At 37.0% G+C, this 19,529-nt stretch overlaps 1 protein-coding gene across 2 annotated transcripts in view; it reads right to left on the bottom strand.

The window, feature by feature from the left end:
- Window positions 1–7,931: 7,931 nt before the first annotated feature.
- LOC109034953 (ethanolaminephosphotransferase 1) overlaps window positions 7,932–19,529 on the bottom strand; it is a 38,259-nt gene continuing 26,661 nt past the window's right edge. The window contains exons 6-9 of one of the 2 annotated variants that reach the window (XM_072306478.1): window positions 18,825–19,005; window positions 16,813–16,989; window positions 13,446–13,516; window positions 7,932–11,482 (exon numbers count right to left, since the gene is read on the bottom strand). In XM_072306478.1, coding sequence (XP_072162579.1) covers window positions 13,460–13,516; window positions 16,813–16,989; window positions 18,825–19,005 — 415 coding nt within the window. In that variant the 3' untranslated portion in view covers window positions 7,932–11,482; window positions 13,446–13,459. Of the gene's footprint in view, window positions 13,517–16,812; window positions 16,990–18,824; window positions 19,006–19,529 lie in introns of both variants that reach the window. The other variant, XM_072306479.1, reaches the window with a different exon arrangement.

Raw genomic sequence — 19,529 nt, 5'->3', positions numbered from 1 at the left:
GTTGGAGCAAATAGGCTGTACGGTGGATAAGGCTTTACCGAAAATATGCTCCAGCTTTGGACCTGTTAGGTTTCGGTTAAGTGGGTCGTGGTGCCCGAGTTCAGGAGCATTACCATATGCCGCAATCACACGCTGAATTTAGCAGCTGAATGTGGAAGTCAACAGTCATCGCCCGACGGCTGAAATTTAGCAAATTTGAGAAATTTTCATCCAGATGTGTATCAAATCTACCCTAATAGTTCAGACAAATTCAAAATTGGTCCGATGGTTGCTGAATTTTGCGCGTCTCGCGCGAAATTCAGGCATTGGGCCGATGATTTCCACATTCAGCGTGTGATAGCGGCAAGAGAGCATTACCTACCCGCTGGGACCGCTCGCGAGCGGAAGCGGCCAAAACAGTCGCTCTTCGCTCCGCTTCGAGAGTGCTCTCAGTCCCTGCCTGAAATGTCCCTCATTTTAAATTTTCGCCCACATACACCGAAATTCTCTCAAATCGACATGGTAGGTGTCGATTTGTATTTAATTTGAAGTGTAGATTTCGAATTTTAAGTCAAAAAAGGTAAATATCCCATAGTGACGAAAATATATTTAAAAGTGGCAACCGCTTATTCGTCCTTCATTTTGGACGAAAAATACTGCTTGGGTTCATTTAAGTATGTCCAAAGAGCTGGAAATGAATTGGTTAATTTAATGGTAATTGACAAATCTCACGCATGATCTTTTTCAAATGCACACTAAAGACTTAAATGGGCGACTGTTTATTCTATTATTAGAAATTCCCACAAAAATATAATTTTTTTGAAACGAAGTACAGATAATTTGTACGTTGAAATGTAATTTATCGATCGCAATTGATCAAGAATACACCTGCCTTTTTTTCCTCGCATGCATGTGTCAGCGTTCAGAGTTATTGTGTCATTATTTATGCGCGCGCCCTGTTTGATTGAAATTAAAACAACTGGATAATAGAATCCTTTTTGTAGTGCAGGGTTTTGTCTGCTAGTAGAAACGACACCTGCTGTTTTCTGCAACAAAACGGACACTCCTGCTAGAAGACAAAACAATCGATTGCAAAAAGAACCATCTATTTACCAGTTATCTAATAAAAAATGAAACGGACGCCAATCTGAGTCCTCTGTGTACATTTCAAAAAGCATACCAATGAAATTTGTCAATTACCATGCATTAAATCAACCGATTCGCTCCAGCTGTTTCGAAATATTTGAACCCAAGGAGCGTTTTTAATCCGACATAAAGGCCGAAGCGGTTGCCATATTTCAGTATTTTTGTCACTTTGGGATATTTAAGTACGTTTTGCGACTTGAAATCCGAAATCTAAGCCTTAAATTAATTAAATATAAATTGACAGCTAACATGCTGCTTTGAGAGAATTTCACTGTATGGATGCCCCTCCTGCCGGCCGTTTTGGCGAGGGGAAGGGGTTGCTCCCTGCTTAACATTTCCCCTGGGAATGACATGTGATTACATGCGCTCCCAGGGGAATGACATGTGATCACATGTGCTCCCAGGGGAATGGACAGTTGAGCCCGTGTGCTCCCCTGAGAGCTAACATGTGACCCGTGTGCTCCCCTGAAAGCTAACATGTGACCCGTGTGCTCCCCTGAAAGCTAATATGTGACCCTTCAGTGTCCTGCAAAGACGTCACCGAACTTGGGAACGGATACAGTGCGACCAAACACTGCGTCTATATCTACCTTAGATGCTTTACAAGTTATACCCTGGTAAAACTTTCCCCTGGGAATGGACACGAGATCACATGTGCTCCCCTAGGGTATGAACAGGAAGGCCCCTGTGCTCCCAAGGAAATGACAGTGCATCCCTCGTGCTCGCAAGAGAGTGAACAGGGGGTCCCCTGTGCACGCATGGGAGTCAGGGGATCTTCAGTCTCGTCCCTCCGTCCTCGCGCGTCGGAGGTGCGGTTTGCGCTAAGATTCTTCAAAAATTGCATTCTTTTGATGTACCTATGCAGTCAATTTGATCGTTTAAGTAATTTAAGATTGCAATGATGCCATTTTTCACACTTTCTTACAGATCAATTTTTTTTCAACCTCCGTCATATGCCGGATTCTCAATTCAAACAAAAGAGATGTTCACTTTATTTTCCGTATTTTTCCATTTCCTTTGGATGTAGGTATTGTACTTACCTCCCAGGGAAACGATTAGTACGCGAGATATGAGCATCAAAATTTACGTTTGGCGCGTGCCGACTGAATCCGGGAGCTCGGAGTCGTCTACACACCCTCCCCCTCGCCACCGACAAGCTTTACGAGGTCATTCGCATGTATTTTTGAGCGTAATTCAATTTTTGGTCTCTGATAAATATTCAGGGGCCCCACGGTCCATTGTTACCATTTTATACCCATTTTTAGGTTTTTTTTTTTCAGTATTATTGAGTAAAACTTAATTTAAACTGAAAGCTGAGTACATTTTTGGGACGAACGTAAAAAAAGGATAAAAACCGTAGCTTTTCCCTGCGTTGCTAAACGTTCAATAAAATCGTACTTAAGAGCCAAGAGTGGCAAACATTTTATATATTGCCACGCCTAAGGTTCAAGGAAGTGGGGCACAACTTTCATATTAATGCACGTAACAGCTCTTATCCATTCATGCAACAGATAAATAAGGCATAGTTGTACCTGGATTTCCACGAAGTGAAAATTGACCGAGATGTCACGTTTTGCAGCCTTTTTATATTTAAGGTAGCTCTTTTGAATGTTATTTGACCTTTAGTCACACTCCTTGGGGGTGCAATATATGCATATTCTTCCGTACGTTTCATTTTTGGCCATTTTGGCTTCCAATTACCTTTAAGGGGCCTTAGGGACCGTTGTTGCCATTTTTGGCCTATTTTTACGTGTTTTTTCAATTATATTAATGTTTAACTTAATTTTACCTTAAAACAGGGTACATTTTTGGAAATGACGTAAAAAATTACATCAATAATATTCTTCGTAACTTTATCTTACATTGCCAAATTTTCAAGTAAAATCGTCCCAAAGAGCTACAAACCGGATCAATTATCACAGAAGTGGGACGTATCGTAATTTTCCATGGTAGATGTTATGCGTAGTATAGTAAAACAAAACTTAAAATTTACGTTTTTAACATGAGAGTCGTCATTCACTTCCTAAACCTTCAACTTATAATAATCCAATTCTACGCACTTTAGGACAATTTTTTCGAACATTTGGCAACGTACGGAAAATCTACATACGGGGTGTCCCAAAAGTCTCTTCCACCCCCTCTAAAATTTTACCTAATCAATATTTTGAAATGAAACTTTGGCGATGTTCATAGATCAATGTTAGCTACGTTCGGGGCCTCCCAAAATTTTCAGGCTCCCCATTGGGAGGGGCTATGGACCCCAACTTTTTTTCTTCCAATAGCACCCCGTCCCTCTGGGACGAAAAAAACGATTCTGGCATTGATTTTCCGAAAAATGTTGTCTTTTTCAAAATGGTGGCGGTCAAAGTGGCGACCTAGAGTGGCAAGAGAATATTTAGACTGCTCATCGGTGGATTTGCAAGAATCTTGGTATCCGCGAGTATCTTGGCACAAAAAAAGGATTTTTCATTAAATATTTGAAACTCAGAATAACTTCAAAATGGCGCCAGAAAAATGGTGGAAACTTGGTATTACAGACGCTTATGGTTGGATTCGCATGAAACTTGCCCGCCATTTTAATGATATTTAACATTTCAATAATGTAATGCTAGAAAGTCATTTTCGTCGAACCAGAAACCAACAGGACCCCGAGTCTCATGCGAATCCGACTGTAAGCGTCCGTAATACCAAGTTTCCACCATTTTTCCGGCGCCATTTTGAAGTTATTCAGAATTTCAAAAATCCAATGAAAGATTCGTTTTTTGGTGCCGAGATACTTGCGGATACCAAGATTCTCGCAAATCCACCGATGAGCAGTCTAGATATTCTCTTGCCGCTCTAGGTCGCCATTTTGCCCGCCGCCATTTTGAAAAAGACAACATTTTTCGGAAAATCAATGCCAGAATCGTTTTTCTCGTCCCAGAAAACCCACGTCTGCCAGGTCTCGTCTCAATCCGTCAACAAAAACGGAGATGTCAAATTTCCATTATTTTGAACTTTGACCGGCCGCCATTCTGTCAAAATTTAAGATTTGGACTTGTGATTTGCGCTTAAAATATTCTTTTTTATCCTCTTTCGATGGACTTGTCACAAAGGGGAGTGGATGCTATTGGAAGAAAAATGGTTAAGGTCTATAGCCCCTCCCAATGGGGGAGCCCGAAAATTTTGGCGGGGCCCCAAAAGTAGCTAACAATGATCTATAAACATCCCTAAAGTTTCGTTTTGAAATATTGATTAGGAAAAATTTTAGAGGGGGTGGAAGAGGCTTTTGGGGCACCGTGTATGTACTTTTGTTCATTTTTTAACGCTCCTTCCTAAGAAACACACAGTTTTCAGTTTAAATTAAGTTTTACTCAGTAATATTGAGAAAAAACCTAAACATGGGTCAAAAATGGCAACAATGGACCGTGAGGCCCCTAAATAAATAAGATACATGGGAACGACCTTGTAAAGCTTGTCGGTGGCAAGGGAGGGGGTGTGTAGACGACTCCGAGCTCCCGGATTCCAGTCGGCGCACGCAAAGCGTAAATTTTGATGGCTCATATCTCCTGTATCAAACATTTCCCTGGGAGGTAAGTACAATATATCCAAAGAAATGGAAAAGTACGAAAAATGAATTGAGCAGCTTTTTGTTCGAATCGAGAATCCGGCATTTGACGTTGTAGGTACCAGGGTTGAAAAAAAATTGATCCTTAAGAAAGTATGAAAAATGGCATCATTGCAATCTTAAATTACTTAAACGATCAAATTGACTGAATACATCAAAAGAACGCAATTTTGGAAGAATTTTAGCGCCAACCACACCTCAATATCTTTTTTCGTTCGAAAGATATGGAACTCAACAGTTTTCAACTTGACAACACTGCTACGCGGAAAGAAATTCATTTCAAGCCTTGAAATTTTGGGAAATGGTGTATGTTATGATGAGAAATGAAATATTGAAAATTGGTCAAAATCCATGAGGGGGGAAATTTTGCCAATTTTGCATCCACCCTTTTTTTACTTAAGTAGCTTTTCCTCTTATCCGCTCTCCTGCTTGACATGAAACAAGTTCGAGAATTAGAATAAATTCTAGAAGTGAAAATGTAAGGATAATGACTCCTTACTTCCACACTTCCTTCATACAGGTACCTACGTTATTAGAAATTGTTTTTTGAAACGTTTCTTACTCCTTAAATCGCTAATTCTTCTTCTTTATTTTTGACGTAGAAAATCAATTTTTCTTCAGGTTTTCCGATATTTTTTCTTCAAATTGAGCAACTCTTTGTTCACGCCAAAAGTCACAAATTCGTCTTTAGTCAAAGTTTTTTTGAAATTGCGCCTACATACTGGTGTTGTCTGGGGACCAAGAGCATTTGCAACTTAGCCCGATTTTCTCTTGACCATAGTTCAACTTAGAAAGATTTCACTGTAGTTGTTTCAGACTTCCCCTTTCACACTAGGTATGGTGCTTCCATCCATCCGTAACAATCAAGACTGGGAGAATGTTAATTACACATGCTCACATCGATTGAACTGAATTTAAAATAAACGCACCAAAAGAAAAATGAGTTGAGAGAAGTATTGGGTTCAAACAGTTGTGAATTATCTCCAGTCAAAAATTCAAAGCCGAAAACAAATATTTTGAAGGTGAATATAGTCATTAAACTTTGTCTTTAACATTGAGTCTTGTGGAGGGCTAAAACTTTAGAACTCTTATTTCTTTTTTTGCAATATCGTCGGTCGTTTTTGATAAACTTGAACCAATTTACACATCACTCTAGAGTAACTGTATAGCAAGGGTATGGACAGCTCGCTTTATGGAGGGCTTTAGGGCCAAAAAGGGCACCCAGCCTTCTAAAGCACAAAATTTCACTGCCAATCTTCAGATTCCAATTCACACCAAGATGGGCGAGAATGCTCATGAATGAGTGTTCTTCTGCAAAAATGAGTAAGTTTATGCAAAACCTAAGTCAAATTCGTGCATTACAAGTGCCGAATTGTAACAATTGTAATAATAAATCGTTCTGGATCTTTTGAATTCATAGGTTGGCTGCCTTTTGGGGCCCTAACTTTCTTCGTAGAGGCATCGGTTGAGGCCTGATGGATTTCTGGAATTTCACTCCTGTCTATACTTTGGCTATACAGGTGCTCTACATCATACACACCGCACCAGCTGATTCTGAAACTCGATGATAGCCAACTACCCCCCCCCCCCCCCCTAGGATACTAAAAACGTACTCCTAAACAAATAGGTACCAAAGAAAAGTACAAGTTGGTATTTACCTCGTTCAGCTAATCATTTTCATTGAATTTGATAAATAAAGGGTGTCCCAAAAGTCCATACCCGCCACCCCCTTGTAACTTTTGAACGGTTAGAGAAAGAAAAACAAAATTTTGGGAATGTTTCTATATCAAAGGAGACCATCTTCTAGGGCGGGGGGGGGGGGGGGGGGCCTCAACATTTTTGCCCAACCTTCAGGGGGGCGGGGGGCCGCTAATTGTTTTTTTTCAAACGGTAACCCCTACCTTGTGATAAGTCATTGGAAAGAACATGAAGAATTAAGAATTTCGGCGCAAAACGTGGAACAATATCTTAATTTTTGACCGAGTTATGACAGGTCAAAGTCAAAGGTCAAATTTTACCTATCTTCAACAAATCATAACTCCGGTTCAAATTATCGTAGAGAAAAAATTGAAACGGGAAAATTCACCAAATTATAAGCGCGTTTAAGTAAAAATCGCAGAAATCACTTCAAACTAATTTTAAGGGTGGGTTCGGACCCCCAAATATGACAGTTCAAAGATCATATAATTTTCTCGTGAAATGAGCCAATTTTCCCTACTTCGCGTCAACATTATCCCAGTAAGTTCAAATTTAGTTCAACATTGCGTTTTCAAGCCCCCAAATTTCATGCAACGTTTAAAAAAACGAAATTTAAGGTGATTGATTTTGACCGTTTAAAATTTGTTTTTCTTTTCCAAAATACCTTACCACGAAATTCATTTTTTTCTCTACGAGAATTTGAACCGAAGTTACGATTTTATGATAATAGGTTAAATTTGACTTTGACCTATCATAACTCTGTCAAAAATTAAGATATTGACCTGTGGTTTGCGCCAACATTTTAAGTTCTTAATGTTCTTTCCAATGATCTATCACAAGGAAAGGGTTACCGTTTAAAAAAAAAATTAGCGGCTCCCCTCCTCCTCTGAGGATTGGGCAACCAATTTGACCCCCCTAGAAGATGGACCCCTTTGAGATAGAAACATTCCCAAAGATTCGTTTTTCCATCTCAAACCGTTCAAAAGTTAACAGGGGGGGGGGGGGGGAGGGTTACAAACTTGTATAATAACTTGTATTGTAATATCCTAAAAAAGGGTGGAATAGCGAAAAAAATATATGTAACATACTAAGATTGGGTTTTTAGATTTTGTACAGAACACTGGTTTGAACTAGGCAAAAGTTAATTTTCATGGAGGCGACTTGACACTTCTAAAACAAAATCAACCACTACCATTCAATGGAAAACAGTTAAATGCATCATCAGAACTCGATATACAACAAATTGAAAAGAAGGTACAGTTTAGTTTTTACTTTTTTCACTTCAGTGAGGATCTGTTTAACTGATTATAGTCGATCATACATTTTTGGACAACTCATCTTGTAACTACCGTTGTTGCAATGAATATTGAAGAACGGTGACATTACAAGTAGTGTGTGCAGAAAAAATATTCTCATAATTTCCGGTGAGAGGGGAGGGGGGGAGGGTAGTCCAGCGTCGACTTCTTTAATCAAATCGATGATGAAAGATCTTCAAATTACATACAATGCTAAAATCCTCTGAAAAGTAGAGAATGGAGGAAATAATATATTTCATGAATCCAAACAACGCAGAGTATTAAGAAAGAAATAGAATACAACTTGGGTGAGAACATCTTATGTGTAATCTTAAAAATTATTAGTGTGATTTCCTTTGGAGATGTACTTTAATCAATTCTTCAAGAATTGATACATCATCCATTTCAGTTGCATCTCAGTTAACATAGGGATGGTGAATCTAGAAAATTCTTTGTAATAAATTCCAAAATTGCTAACTCCCTGTCACATGTTATTAGATTATAGGCAACTTGAATGTTTTTCGACCAGTGAAATTTTACAAAATTTATTTTATCATTGATCGAAAAATTGCATGCCGAGTGGTAGTTGATTTTCCTTTGAAAAAATAAAAAGAAGGACTGAAAATTTATAAACTTATACAATATTCTGATTTTTTTATTTTAGTTTCTTCATTGCAAAAGAACTTCCAGTACATTGTGACAGAATTATACAAATTATCTATCTTTTGGTTCAGACGAGGGACCTAGTTCGAGACTAAGGAGGGATGCAGACATGTAATACATTCATTTTCATTTCAAAAATACTTTTGATCAAAATTAAATTTAAAAATCATTTACAGCTTTCACAACATAAGAATCTTTAAAGCACATAGAGACTAAACAATAAGGTATTTGTAGCTTTCAAAGTAAAAAAGGCAAACAGGACAACGGCATGCAGTCTGAGGGGCAAAGTAGAGCAACCTTGTTTCAAGATTTGAGAGGAAAGAAGAAAATTATGCCCAAAAAGTTGATTGAATTGTTGCTTAATACGATTGAAAAAAGGTTATTAATGAGTATATCTTAATGAAAAGAAAATAAATTACACATTAGAAAAACCAGAGACAGGTTATTAAATGTGATGCAGCTACAGTGTACTACCAGCTTGGATCAATAAAACATGCTATTTGCAAGCTCGCTTCTTTTGTCTCTCAGCAACAGCAGGAGTTGAGAAGCGCAGTTTCCAGGCAGTTAACCTTTAAAGTCATCGCAGTGCTTCATGCATTTTTCTACTTAATTCCATCAAAGTTAAGACTGCATTCTCTCAAGCCGGGAATATTAATGAAAAAAAGGGCTGAGGAAAAGAGATAAATAGAGATAAAAGAAAGGAATAAGACAATATTTTCACCGAAACAAGTTATCATATTTTATTCCTGCGATTGAAGACAGGGGTTAGAGAGGGTCTAAATCTTTAACATTTTCCCTGACGTTCGTCTATACCTGGGGAATATCTTATACCCCCTGCGGTGAGATCCAACCCAGGTGAAATGGCAGTTGCCATGGCTTGTCCTGTCACCAAACATACCCCACACCACTGAAGGAAGTAAATGAGAAGCAAAAGGTATGAAGCTTACGAAAATTTCTTTCTTCCAGGAATAAGTTACAGCTCAAAGAACGAAAAATTATGACTAAAGTTAAAAAATAGGAAAGAAGATTGCAGAAATTCTTGGGATGTAAGATTTGAAAGATAGCACAGACAAAAGAAACACTGAGTCAAAAATGGATGGACAAATGGACCCATTGAAAAAATATCAAATAAATATGCAAGAGAGCTCTCTTGCAACAACAAATAGGACAAACAAATAAGAGAGACTGCACAGGAAAGGATAGAGAGTGTAAGATTAAGCATTTAGTAAATCACAACTTTCATGAATTTGTAATTATTCTGCAAAGACTGCTATTATTTTTCCAACTGCTGCTAAATAATGAAAAATTAATATACAAAATAATGATTTTCATTATCATAGAGCATTTTAACAAAGAAAAGAGACAAAAGAGTAAAAATGGCAAGGATATTAAGAATAATTTTTTTATGACAGAAATATGACGTTAAAGAAAAAGGAAGCACCTTAATCAACATTGATTATGTGGACCTCTTCCAACATTGGTCTCAAAAAAAAAGTTTTCTTTTCAATATTTATGTTAGAAATTATTCAGACAATGAGGCATAATCGGAGAACTAAATACTCACGCATGCATTAAATACCGTTCCTTGTTACGTTTTAAAAACATACCAAAATTGAGTTGTCTCCTTTGCTGTTCAAATTTACGAAAGACATTGATCCGAATAAAAAAGGAGCAGTAGAAAATGAACACTTAAATTAATGCAAGAAAAACATTAACAACATGATAACAAAGGGTGATGTTTAACAAAAAATTTCTTTAGTTAAATTTCAAAGTAATAAAAACTCTTAAGTTAAATCTTTTTAGCCATAATTTTAGAAATTTGATAATGACACTCTGTTAAATCTTTCCTCAGTGAGAGGGATGGATTTTGGATTTTAAACCAACAAGAGCGAATTTTTTTCTTCCTCATTTTCTTACAGATTAAAGGATCGTCCTGAATGATGAGACAAGGTGTAGAATGTATAAATAACACAATTTTCCGTTGGCCATTTGAGGATAGGATAATAAAAATAAGGACCAACATTGACAAAAAATGTCACAGCACAGAAACTTCTCAACTTTAGGGCACTTGCTGCCGATTGGAACTAGTTTTATGGTGAATCTACAGCGGTGCGTAGTAAGAAAATTTTTTGCGCAGGGAGTGATTTTTTGGTCCATGCTTTTAGAGTCCGTACAGCCCCACATGAAACCTTGAGCTTTGATGAAAGTTAAAGGAATTTCTGTTAAAATCGAAGAGTCATAAGTTCTAGCCATAACATTCTTCTTTCTATTGACAATAAAAAAGACGTGAAAAGTAATTTCTGAAGCTCTAAAACTTGATCCCACAAAAGAGTAGGGTTCAGCATGATGACCTTGATGCAACCGATCGCGATTGACTCCTCTTAGCAGTTGCAGATATCTCTCTCGCACTTACAGATATCCCATAATTGAAACTGGGATCAAGTTATAGCTTTTATTATTAAACTTTCAAAGCTCGCGTTTGTTCCTAAGGATTCCGGACGTATGCTGCTAGAAGTTATGAATCTTAGAATTTGAAATATCTATTGTGATATTAAAATAATAATCACTGATTTTGGAGTCGAATTTTAGCAGCGCGACGTGATGGATTTTTTCGGAACTACAGCTGGAGATTCACCTAAAGAGTTAGAAAGGGACTTTAAAAAGTATCAAGTAGTCAACTAATTTTTTTATTCATGGTTTGGTCCTATATCATTCGCCGTCATAACTCTTTACAATTTTTATCATATTTTTACAGAGGTTCATGGAAATTTACCGATTGAACCACTCTGTTGGGAAAATAATATTTCCTTTTCTTAATGGTGTATTTTGTACAGAGAGAAATGATTAATGAGATTTCGAAGGATACAAGCAATAGTTCTCAAGAGAAACAGAAAATCATCTATAATGCAGAGGGAGAAATTTTACAAACTACCTTTTGCATTGAATATTTCATTATCAAAATTCTTGCATTAGTTAAAGCAGACAGATCTTGAATGAAAAACTTACAACTATGATTTGAAGCCATACCAGCACAAACAGCAGATATCGAACATTCACCATTTTTAGGGATAACGCTTCATTAGAATCTGCAAACCTACAAGAGTGTTGGTACTGAGTTCCAGACTTCTGGCATATTTTACAATTAGAATTTGAAGAAAAACCCACAGTATATCTATACACAACGGATGTTAAAATTCCTTGTTCATGTAAATAATTAGAAAACACTCCATAATGTCCTCAAAGATCGTGTGTGTGTGAGCACATTATAATAGTAATAAAAGGAAATAAGACCAATTGCATGTAGTTCTTTGAGAGATGGCACCCCCCTTGATTTTTTCCCTCATTTTAGGAGACAGATGATTTCTTCATTATTTTTATATTGAAGTTACAAAATACTTATTTTTTTCGAAAAGTCATTAAAAATCTAAACAGTAATTGGCCTTTGATTAATATGAATCGTTCTAGCTCTCTTAAATAAGCTAAGTAGTTCATTTCATGCCTTGAAAGAATTTCTCTGTAAAACCAGCAGATGTGATCTTTCTTAAAATCATTGTTTCTCGTTGACTTAGCTTCAAATTTAAATTTCTGAAGTTCTTTTTTGAGAGAAGGATTTGATCTGTAATAAATTTCTTGACCTACATATTTCTACATAAATGGCTTCATTATTTTTCCCCTCATGCTTAGATATAAACTTTAGGAAAAGTAATTCTCACAAGAGAGCCACAATAAGTAGGGTGTCCCAAGAATACTGCACATTTCCTTTATTCGGACAAACGGTCGCAGATACCAAAATGCAGTGTGCAAAGCGTCAAGTGCTAGTAGTGACTGATAAAACAAAGTCAACCCAAGCGCTCTAGGTCAAAGATTGACCGAGTTACATCGTTTTGAAAATGACATGGTGGGCAGACCCCTCCAGGATTTTTAGCATTTTTTTCTGAACGAAAACAAAGATTAGAATATTCAGATGGTTATATTAAGTTAATATTATGGAATCTCACCAGAAGTACTGTTACTCATTTTTCTTCACCAGACGACTGGACACTGGTTTCCTTCTCTAATACCTTCTTACACTTTCCACACAGCACCGCAACTGCGTATCCTACTTCTACAAACACGATTTCTTTCGAAATTTTACTTCTGCAGATGTACAGGGAATAGTTTCAACAGCTCTGTTGAATTTGTTGATGAAGTTGAACTTTTTGCATCCTAAGCCTTTCTTTGACGTGGAAAACAGCCAAAAGTTACAAAGTTACAGGGTAGGAGGTCCAGGCTATAAGGGGAGTGTGGAGGACAGACGATCCCATGCTTATCCTCTAATTCTTTGGTGACGATATACCTCTTTCATTTGTTGCCGCTTTTTGACATTATGCTCTAGTGTGGTCATAAGTGCTGAGCAGTCATGTTGAGTGACACTATGTCCCAAATTTCATTCGATCAGGGTTTTTTTGTAGGATTTATGACTCTTTAAATCTTTGGTTCCTTCGCAAAAAAAATTCTAGGAATCCTGGAGGGATCGACCCGACATGTCATTTTCAAAATGCTGTGGCTTGGTCAGTTTTTTATCTGAAGAGTTCCAGTTGATCTTGTTTTAGCGGTCATTATTAGCACTTTAACACTACACAAACCGGATTTTGATATCTGCTACCGTTCCTTAAAAAAAGAAAACGTGCAGTACTGTTGGGACACCACATATAGCGTATGATGGAATTGGAGCGAAGAATTCAACAATAATTAAGTACTTAAATTATTTAAAAAACCTACCTCACTTGCACTCTGTTGACACAATAGGGAGTTCAATTTCCAGTTTTTTCAATTTTTTTTATTTTTTTATTTTTTATTAGGAATTTTAAGCTTATTTCTGACTTCAGAGTTCAAAGTTTCATCTCTCATTTGATTAAATACAAATGTTACAATACTACAAACAAGATATAAATTCAGAAAAATAATACGAATTCAACAAATGTTCAAGAACAAAAGAGAGAGAGAGAGAGAGAGAGAAGCAAAATAAGTAAATGTTGTAAAGTGTCTTAGAGTAAATGACTCCGTTGTTTACTTACATGGGCCAGAAAAATCATTTGTATGGTATTTTGAAGCATTTAATTTTGAAATGATCACACATTTGGTTCACCTGTGAACAAGAAAGGCAAAGTGACTTTTTGCAGAAGTAAAATGGGAGATTTTGCAATAAAAGGCATAATGAGGTTGTACATTCCTGAAAAAATTGACATGGTAATACATTTAAGAAAAACATACAGAAGACTGAAAATTGAAAAAACCGAGATATTAATGATTTTAAGTAAAATTAGTCTTAATGCATGTTCTATGAAAAACTCGCTCCCAAATTCCAGTTTTTAAGCATCAACTCTGTAAATACTTCCCGGTGTTCATAGCAGTGCAATAGCAAGTTATAGGAGTTCATAAAGTAGAGGTCATAAAATGAATGGGATAATCTGGTAAAAACTTTGATTACTTAGTACATAAAAGTGTATTTCTTTGTGGATGAGATTGAAAAAAAGGTAGTAATAAATATGACAAAGGAATTGACAGCATTGCTCCCCCTGGAATAAAAGCCATTAAACAACCAGAAAAAAAAGAAATGGGTTGTTTGAACTTGGGAGGGTTTGGTCTGCGAGTAGATTATTCCTGCAGTTCTACATGCGAGATGAACAATGCACATGGTAAAATTGCACTGAGAAACTTCCACACAGAGAAATAACACTTCCTTTTTAGGAGTCCTCAAAACATGTTTGGAGTGTCTTGTGTGTTACCGCCATCTAAATTCGAATTTTGGCGTCACAGACGGGAAAATGGCGGCGGCGATGTTGTTGTTGACATCTCGTTGTCTCATTTGAGGTTGGGTTAACTCTGTGGTGTCGTGATAACGTGAGCTAAAATTGCGCTGTGAAAAGAACTACAGTGGAAATCGGACACAACGACCCTCTGGGGACCGGCCTGAATTGGTCGATATATCCGATTGTCGTCATAACCGATCCACAAATACACTGAGTCAATGGGAAGTCAATAACGAGTACGACCAGATCGCACGCCGTTATGACCGATATGTCGTTGAAAGCGATGTTGTACTATCCGATTTCCACTGTAGACAGTTTTTCAGATGGTTGTAGGTAGGTTTTAAGCTGAAAAAATGCTATGAAACAAATAAATTGCCGAAATGGCACGGCCTGACTAATATCAAGACCTCCTGCAGATCTACAGCACAACATACTGCACACTGTGGCAAAACCCAGATCTCATGGAGAAAAAAAGGAGGTAGTCGATTCTCGACAATTGTTCACCCCACTACATAGGTCGGCACAATGTGGCGTCGATATTTCAGCAAAATCCGAGATTCGAAGTATAAAAAACGGACCATAACGTCTGTTTTTTCACTTTACTGAGATCAACTCAAAATACAATTTCTAACACCTTACATAGAATGACTTTTTTTTTAACAGCCCCGTTTCCGAAAAAATCGATGATATAAACCATCTGTACCGACCTACATCATCAACAAAATCCAAGATGCTTGAAATGAGGCCACTTCCTTTTATTCTCTGTGCCCAGACCTAGCCTCTCCTCTCTATTAAACACACTTCACTATGCCCTAAATTATACCGGGTGTTTCAGACCACCCAACCACTAGCTTTTTCTCTAAAACGGCGGAAAATTGAGCTTCGGGACCAAAACTTTCACTGGCTCAATCGACCCCAAAGAATAGAATGAAAATATTTTCAGCTGCCCAAAATGGCCCCTTGGGGGTGTTCCGGGGGGGGGGGGGATGCCGCCTCGTTTCTCGCGATTTTCAAAAAGGAGGGGTATGTTTTGACTTTGGATTTGGAATTTACGGCAAAAATAAGTAGATTTTGCTCTGTGTACTTTTTCCCTTAACCCCCGTTCTTTGGAGTTATGGGGCATTTTCGGGGCAATTTTCAATTCGATGCTGTAAGCGGCCAAATTATTCAGATATCAAAATCTAAAAGTCTCCTGAGAGGGGAGGTCAATACCTTTTTATTGATGTGCCATACGACCCCTGCTGCTCCAAAATTTTGGGGGCCACGACCCCCCAAAAATTTTGGCGCTTTGGGGGGCTGTAAGTCAAAAATTTCAAAAAGCGAGGGTATGTTTTGACTTCAGATATGGATTCTACTCGAAAAGTTTTGTAGAATTGCTACGGCGCATGGCCTGTTTGCTCCAAGTTTCCCATTTTCAAAAAATCACTAACATCAAATTGGACACTATTCCATGAAGACCCTATAATGTTCTCCTACAGTTAAATTTTGATAAAATATATGTTTTGAGAAGAAAACTTTACGCTTTTTTCATCGGTGCCAACAGTTTAAAGAGAAAAAATTCTGCCAAAGCTGTGTCTTACACTTTGAAAACTTTAAATTTCAAAAAATTTTAGCGTCTTTTTTCAGTCTCTATCTTCGTGGCTTGGGACCAACAAGTCAAAACTTAAACAAGTAAAATACATTTGAAAGCAGAATTTTATACTCTGAAATATTGATAAGAATAATTTTTTTCACAGAATGCATTAGAATCACACAAAATCTGGAAAACGCTGACAAAGTCGACAATCATTTTATACGTTCTTTCAGACGGCCGCAATTTGTTTTAAGCAATTTTGACTTTGTTCCGGGAGGGGGGGGGGGGCAAATGGTAAAATTTTTTTTGGCGGCTCTAGACATGTTTTAGAGTGATTAAAAACACAAGAGAAGTTTGTGCTAATTTGTCCGAGGTTAGGACCTTTTTTTGGCTTGTTTGCCTGGACTGGGACTCATTGATAAAGATAAGAGAATTTTCTTGTTTTACCACAGGCATTAAAATTGAAAAAGTATTAGCCATCGAAATATTTGTCATATTTACTCAGTAGATCATAAAAATATTGAAAATAAAAGATATCAAAAAACTTCTCACACAGCATGCCGAGGTCTTGTAGAGAGGCATTGTTCACCGGTTGAAATGGCTTCTCTCCTTTACCTGTCACGTTTCTTATCAGTACATCGCTAATTTCGATAGAGTGACCATGACATCGACCTTTATCAACTCAATGGACATCAGGGAGTCCATTCTGTTCAAATTGTTTAGCATCCACCAAATTCGGACATTTAGACTTTTGACAGGCTGGATCAGGGTTTTACAACACTGTGCACCGCCTGCTGTGTATTCTTCCACTGCAGATTCCTCTACCATATCGATAGTTACATGTAAATTGAAAGCAACTAGCGCACGGTTCAAACCCAGTTGCAACTACCCTACTGTATTTACACTTTCAAGTGAATTCCTCTTTCGGTTGCTATCATTAGAAAAGGCTGAAAAATGAACTGTGAGCTTAGTTCACTGAATAATCTCAAAATATACAATTAAAAAAATTACTTAACTGACCCATAGTGTAAAAAACTTTAGAAAAGGTTTTGCACTTACAACGTTTGCACCATAATAAATGTGAGCCAAAGTTGCAATGATTAAAAGTGCGTACAAGATAAACAATTCCAATACAGGGATCATCAATGACAACAAAATACCAAATGAGAGAGGAACTAGGAGAGGGTTAAACACCTCACACCTTGTACTTGACATTTGAGCCACAATCAGTCGACACTAAAAAGAAAGAAAAAATTACATGGAAATTAGGATACACGTATTGTACTATCTTCATTAAAATAAAAAGGATAAAAAAAATATTGGGTCCATTTTTATTCAATATCTTTATAAATGACTTGCCTCAATATGCAGACTTTCGAACACACCTATTTGCTAATGACACCTCAGTAGTTTTAATTGGCAATGATGCATTGGCAGGTGCCGAAAGAGCTTTCTATCATGTCAGCCATTGGTTTAATGTGAATGGATGAATGCTAAATGCTGAGAAGTCACAGGCGCTGTATTACACACCATCTGCTCTGACAGATCCGCCAGTGCAATTAATTAAATTGAATGATTCCCTTTGCCTAGATTTGAGTACCACGACGAGATTTCTAGGGGTCCACTTAGAACAGCATCTCCATTGGAAAACCCACATTGATCATACGATCAGTAAAATACTAAGTCATAAATGGGCCTCAAGGAATCTTGTCAAGATAACATCAAGAGAAGTGGCGCTAATGTTTTATCATGGGCATATCGTATCTCATCTGAGATATGGGATCATCCTCTGGGGCAGAAGCTCTCACTCAGAGAGTTTGTTTATCGAGCAAAAGAAAATACTCAGAATCTTGTTTAATCTCCCCTTCAACTACCCCTGTAAAGTAGTCTTCAAACAAAATAAACTATTTACGCTCCCATCCCTGTACATCTACGAAACTTTAAAGTATGCTATATTTAACAAAGTAATTGATCTTAATGAGTTATTACCCTCACATAGCCACGACACCAGGCATAATTTCATAACTCCAGAAAAGTTCACCTACTCTATTTCAAAAACAAATTGAGACCAGCATCAATTCAACTACTTAATGCCCTTCCTTCTGAGATGAGAAAAACACTTAAGAGGGGTGAAATAAACGTCTTCTTTCTCAAAACTTAGGGCTTTGGTCTTGGAGAATGCATTCTATCACGTTGACAACCTCTCAAATCTTTAGCCTTTATCCATCGCTTCTTAGTCATTTACTTATTTTGCTCTTAGTCATTTTCTTATTTTGCTCTGTCATTTTCTTATTTTGTTCTTACATTGCCTAATTTAAATCATTTGTACGATCTGTATCTGATTCATTTGTACGACTTGTACAATCCCTTAAAGTAAGTTTATGTACTAACTTTAAAATAAATAAAGAAAAAAACCAAGGGTGTTATTACCGCGGTGCACCACCTTAAAAACCCGACTTTTCAAAGGGTGATATTTCGGCTAATACTGAATGTGGGAAGATGCTGTTTGGACAGTCTTACTATTTTTAGCTAAGCTACAAGAATCAAGCATCAAAACGCGATTCTGTGCCCAGCGCAACTGATCCATTACAGTCACATGAAAATGACAGTTTGTTTTGAATTATTTCTTTTAATTACACATGCATGTCAAAGTATGTTCAGTTAAGATAATTAATGTTTTTTTTAAAAAAAAAAAAAAAAAAAAAAAAAAAAAAACCACGCACTAAAAGCTGGCGAGAGAAGTTATACATCAGATGACTTCATAATACTTTCCAGCTTTGATATATCATATACTGAAAAGACTACTCATCATTTCTGAGAATAGCCCCTCGGAAATTTTCATAAACAGTGTTTGCCAAAGTAACAAAATTCAATATAAATTACTTTTGGAAAAGATGCATCGAATATATTCAAATACAAAACAAAAAAAGCAGTATTTAAATAAATACTTTGTGTTTGAGCTGCTTCTTGGGCCAAAATTAATCATAGCTTATTTAGAGGAAGAAAAAAATACCTGCTAGGGCAATAGAGCAATAAAGCCACTTTTTACAGCAAATCTAAAAATTACTTACACAAATATTGGAGAATACTGATCCAGACAACATGAAGAACATTCTTGGATCTCTTTCTATTACATTTGTAGGTGATTTGTGAGCCCAATACAATGCCAAGGCAAAGAAAATGAGCAATGGAACTAATGGCCTGATAGCCTCGAAAAATGGCTTCATTTTTCCAGTATTATCTCTGTAGGATCTGGAAAAAAAACAATCCATTAAAGAATATTCACCATGTTATTCAAACTTCTGTTGTCTTAGTGCAGATAATCCCAAATGGTTTAGAGACTGGAAAACTTGGCAAGAGCCTTAACATGGCCTGATATCAAAAAAGGGTAGTGCGCGGAAAAGTTGTGTCTACTAATGGGTCACTAAACCTTGTTTATTTCATTGAATATTCTGAGAGTACTATGTGAGTAGATAACGTGGTGATTTTTCCGCATTTTTAGGGAGCCGAAATCGCGGAGAAAATCGCTTTTGAAATATCTAAAAACTTCAAGACATTTCAAACGCACCCGAATGGCGGGAAACTGACGGAGTTGATGTACTGCGATTGTCATATTGCAGTCTTCTCTCATTTTCCTCTGATGTTTGTTAAAATAAAACGTATTTCAATGTGGAATCGTTGCTTGTTTATTACAGCTAACATATGAATGAGATTCGAGTTTTGAATTCAAAAGATAGAATTTCGACTTTAGTATTGTTCTCATATACGAAGAGTAG

This window comes from Bemisia tabaci, chromosome 1 (genome assembly GCF_918797505.1).
Source record: "Bemisia tabaci chromosome 1, PGI_BMITA_v3".
NCBI lineage: Eukaryota > Metazoa > Arthropoda > Insecta > Hemiptera > Aleyrodidae > Bemisia > Bemisia tabaci.
This window is presented reverse-complemented; position numbering and strand designations above follow the sequence as displayed.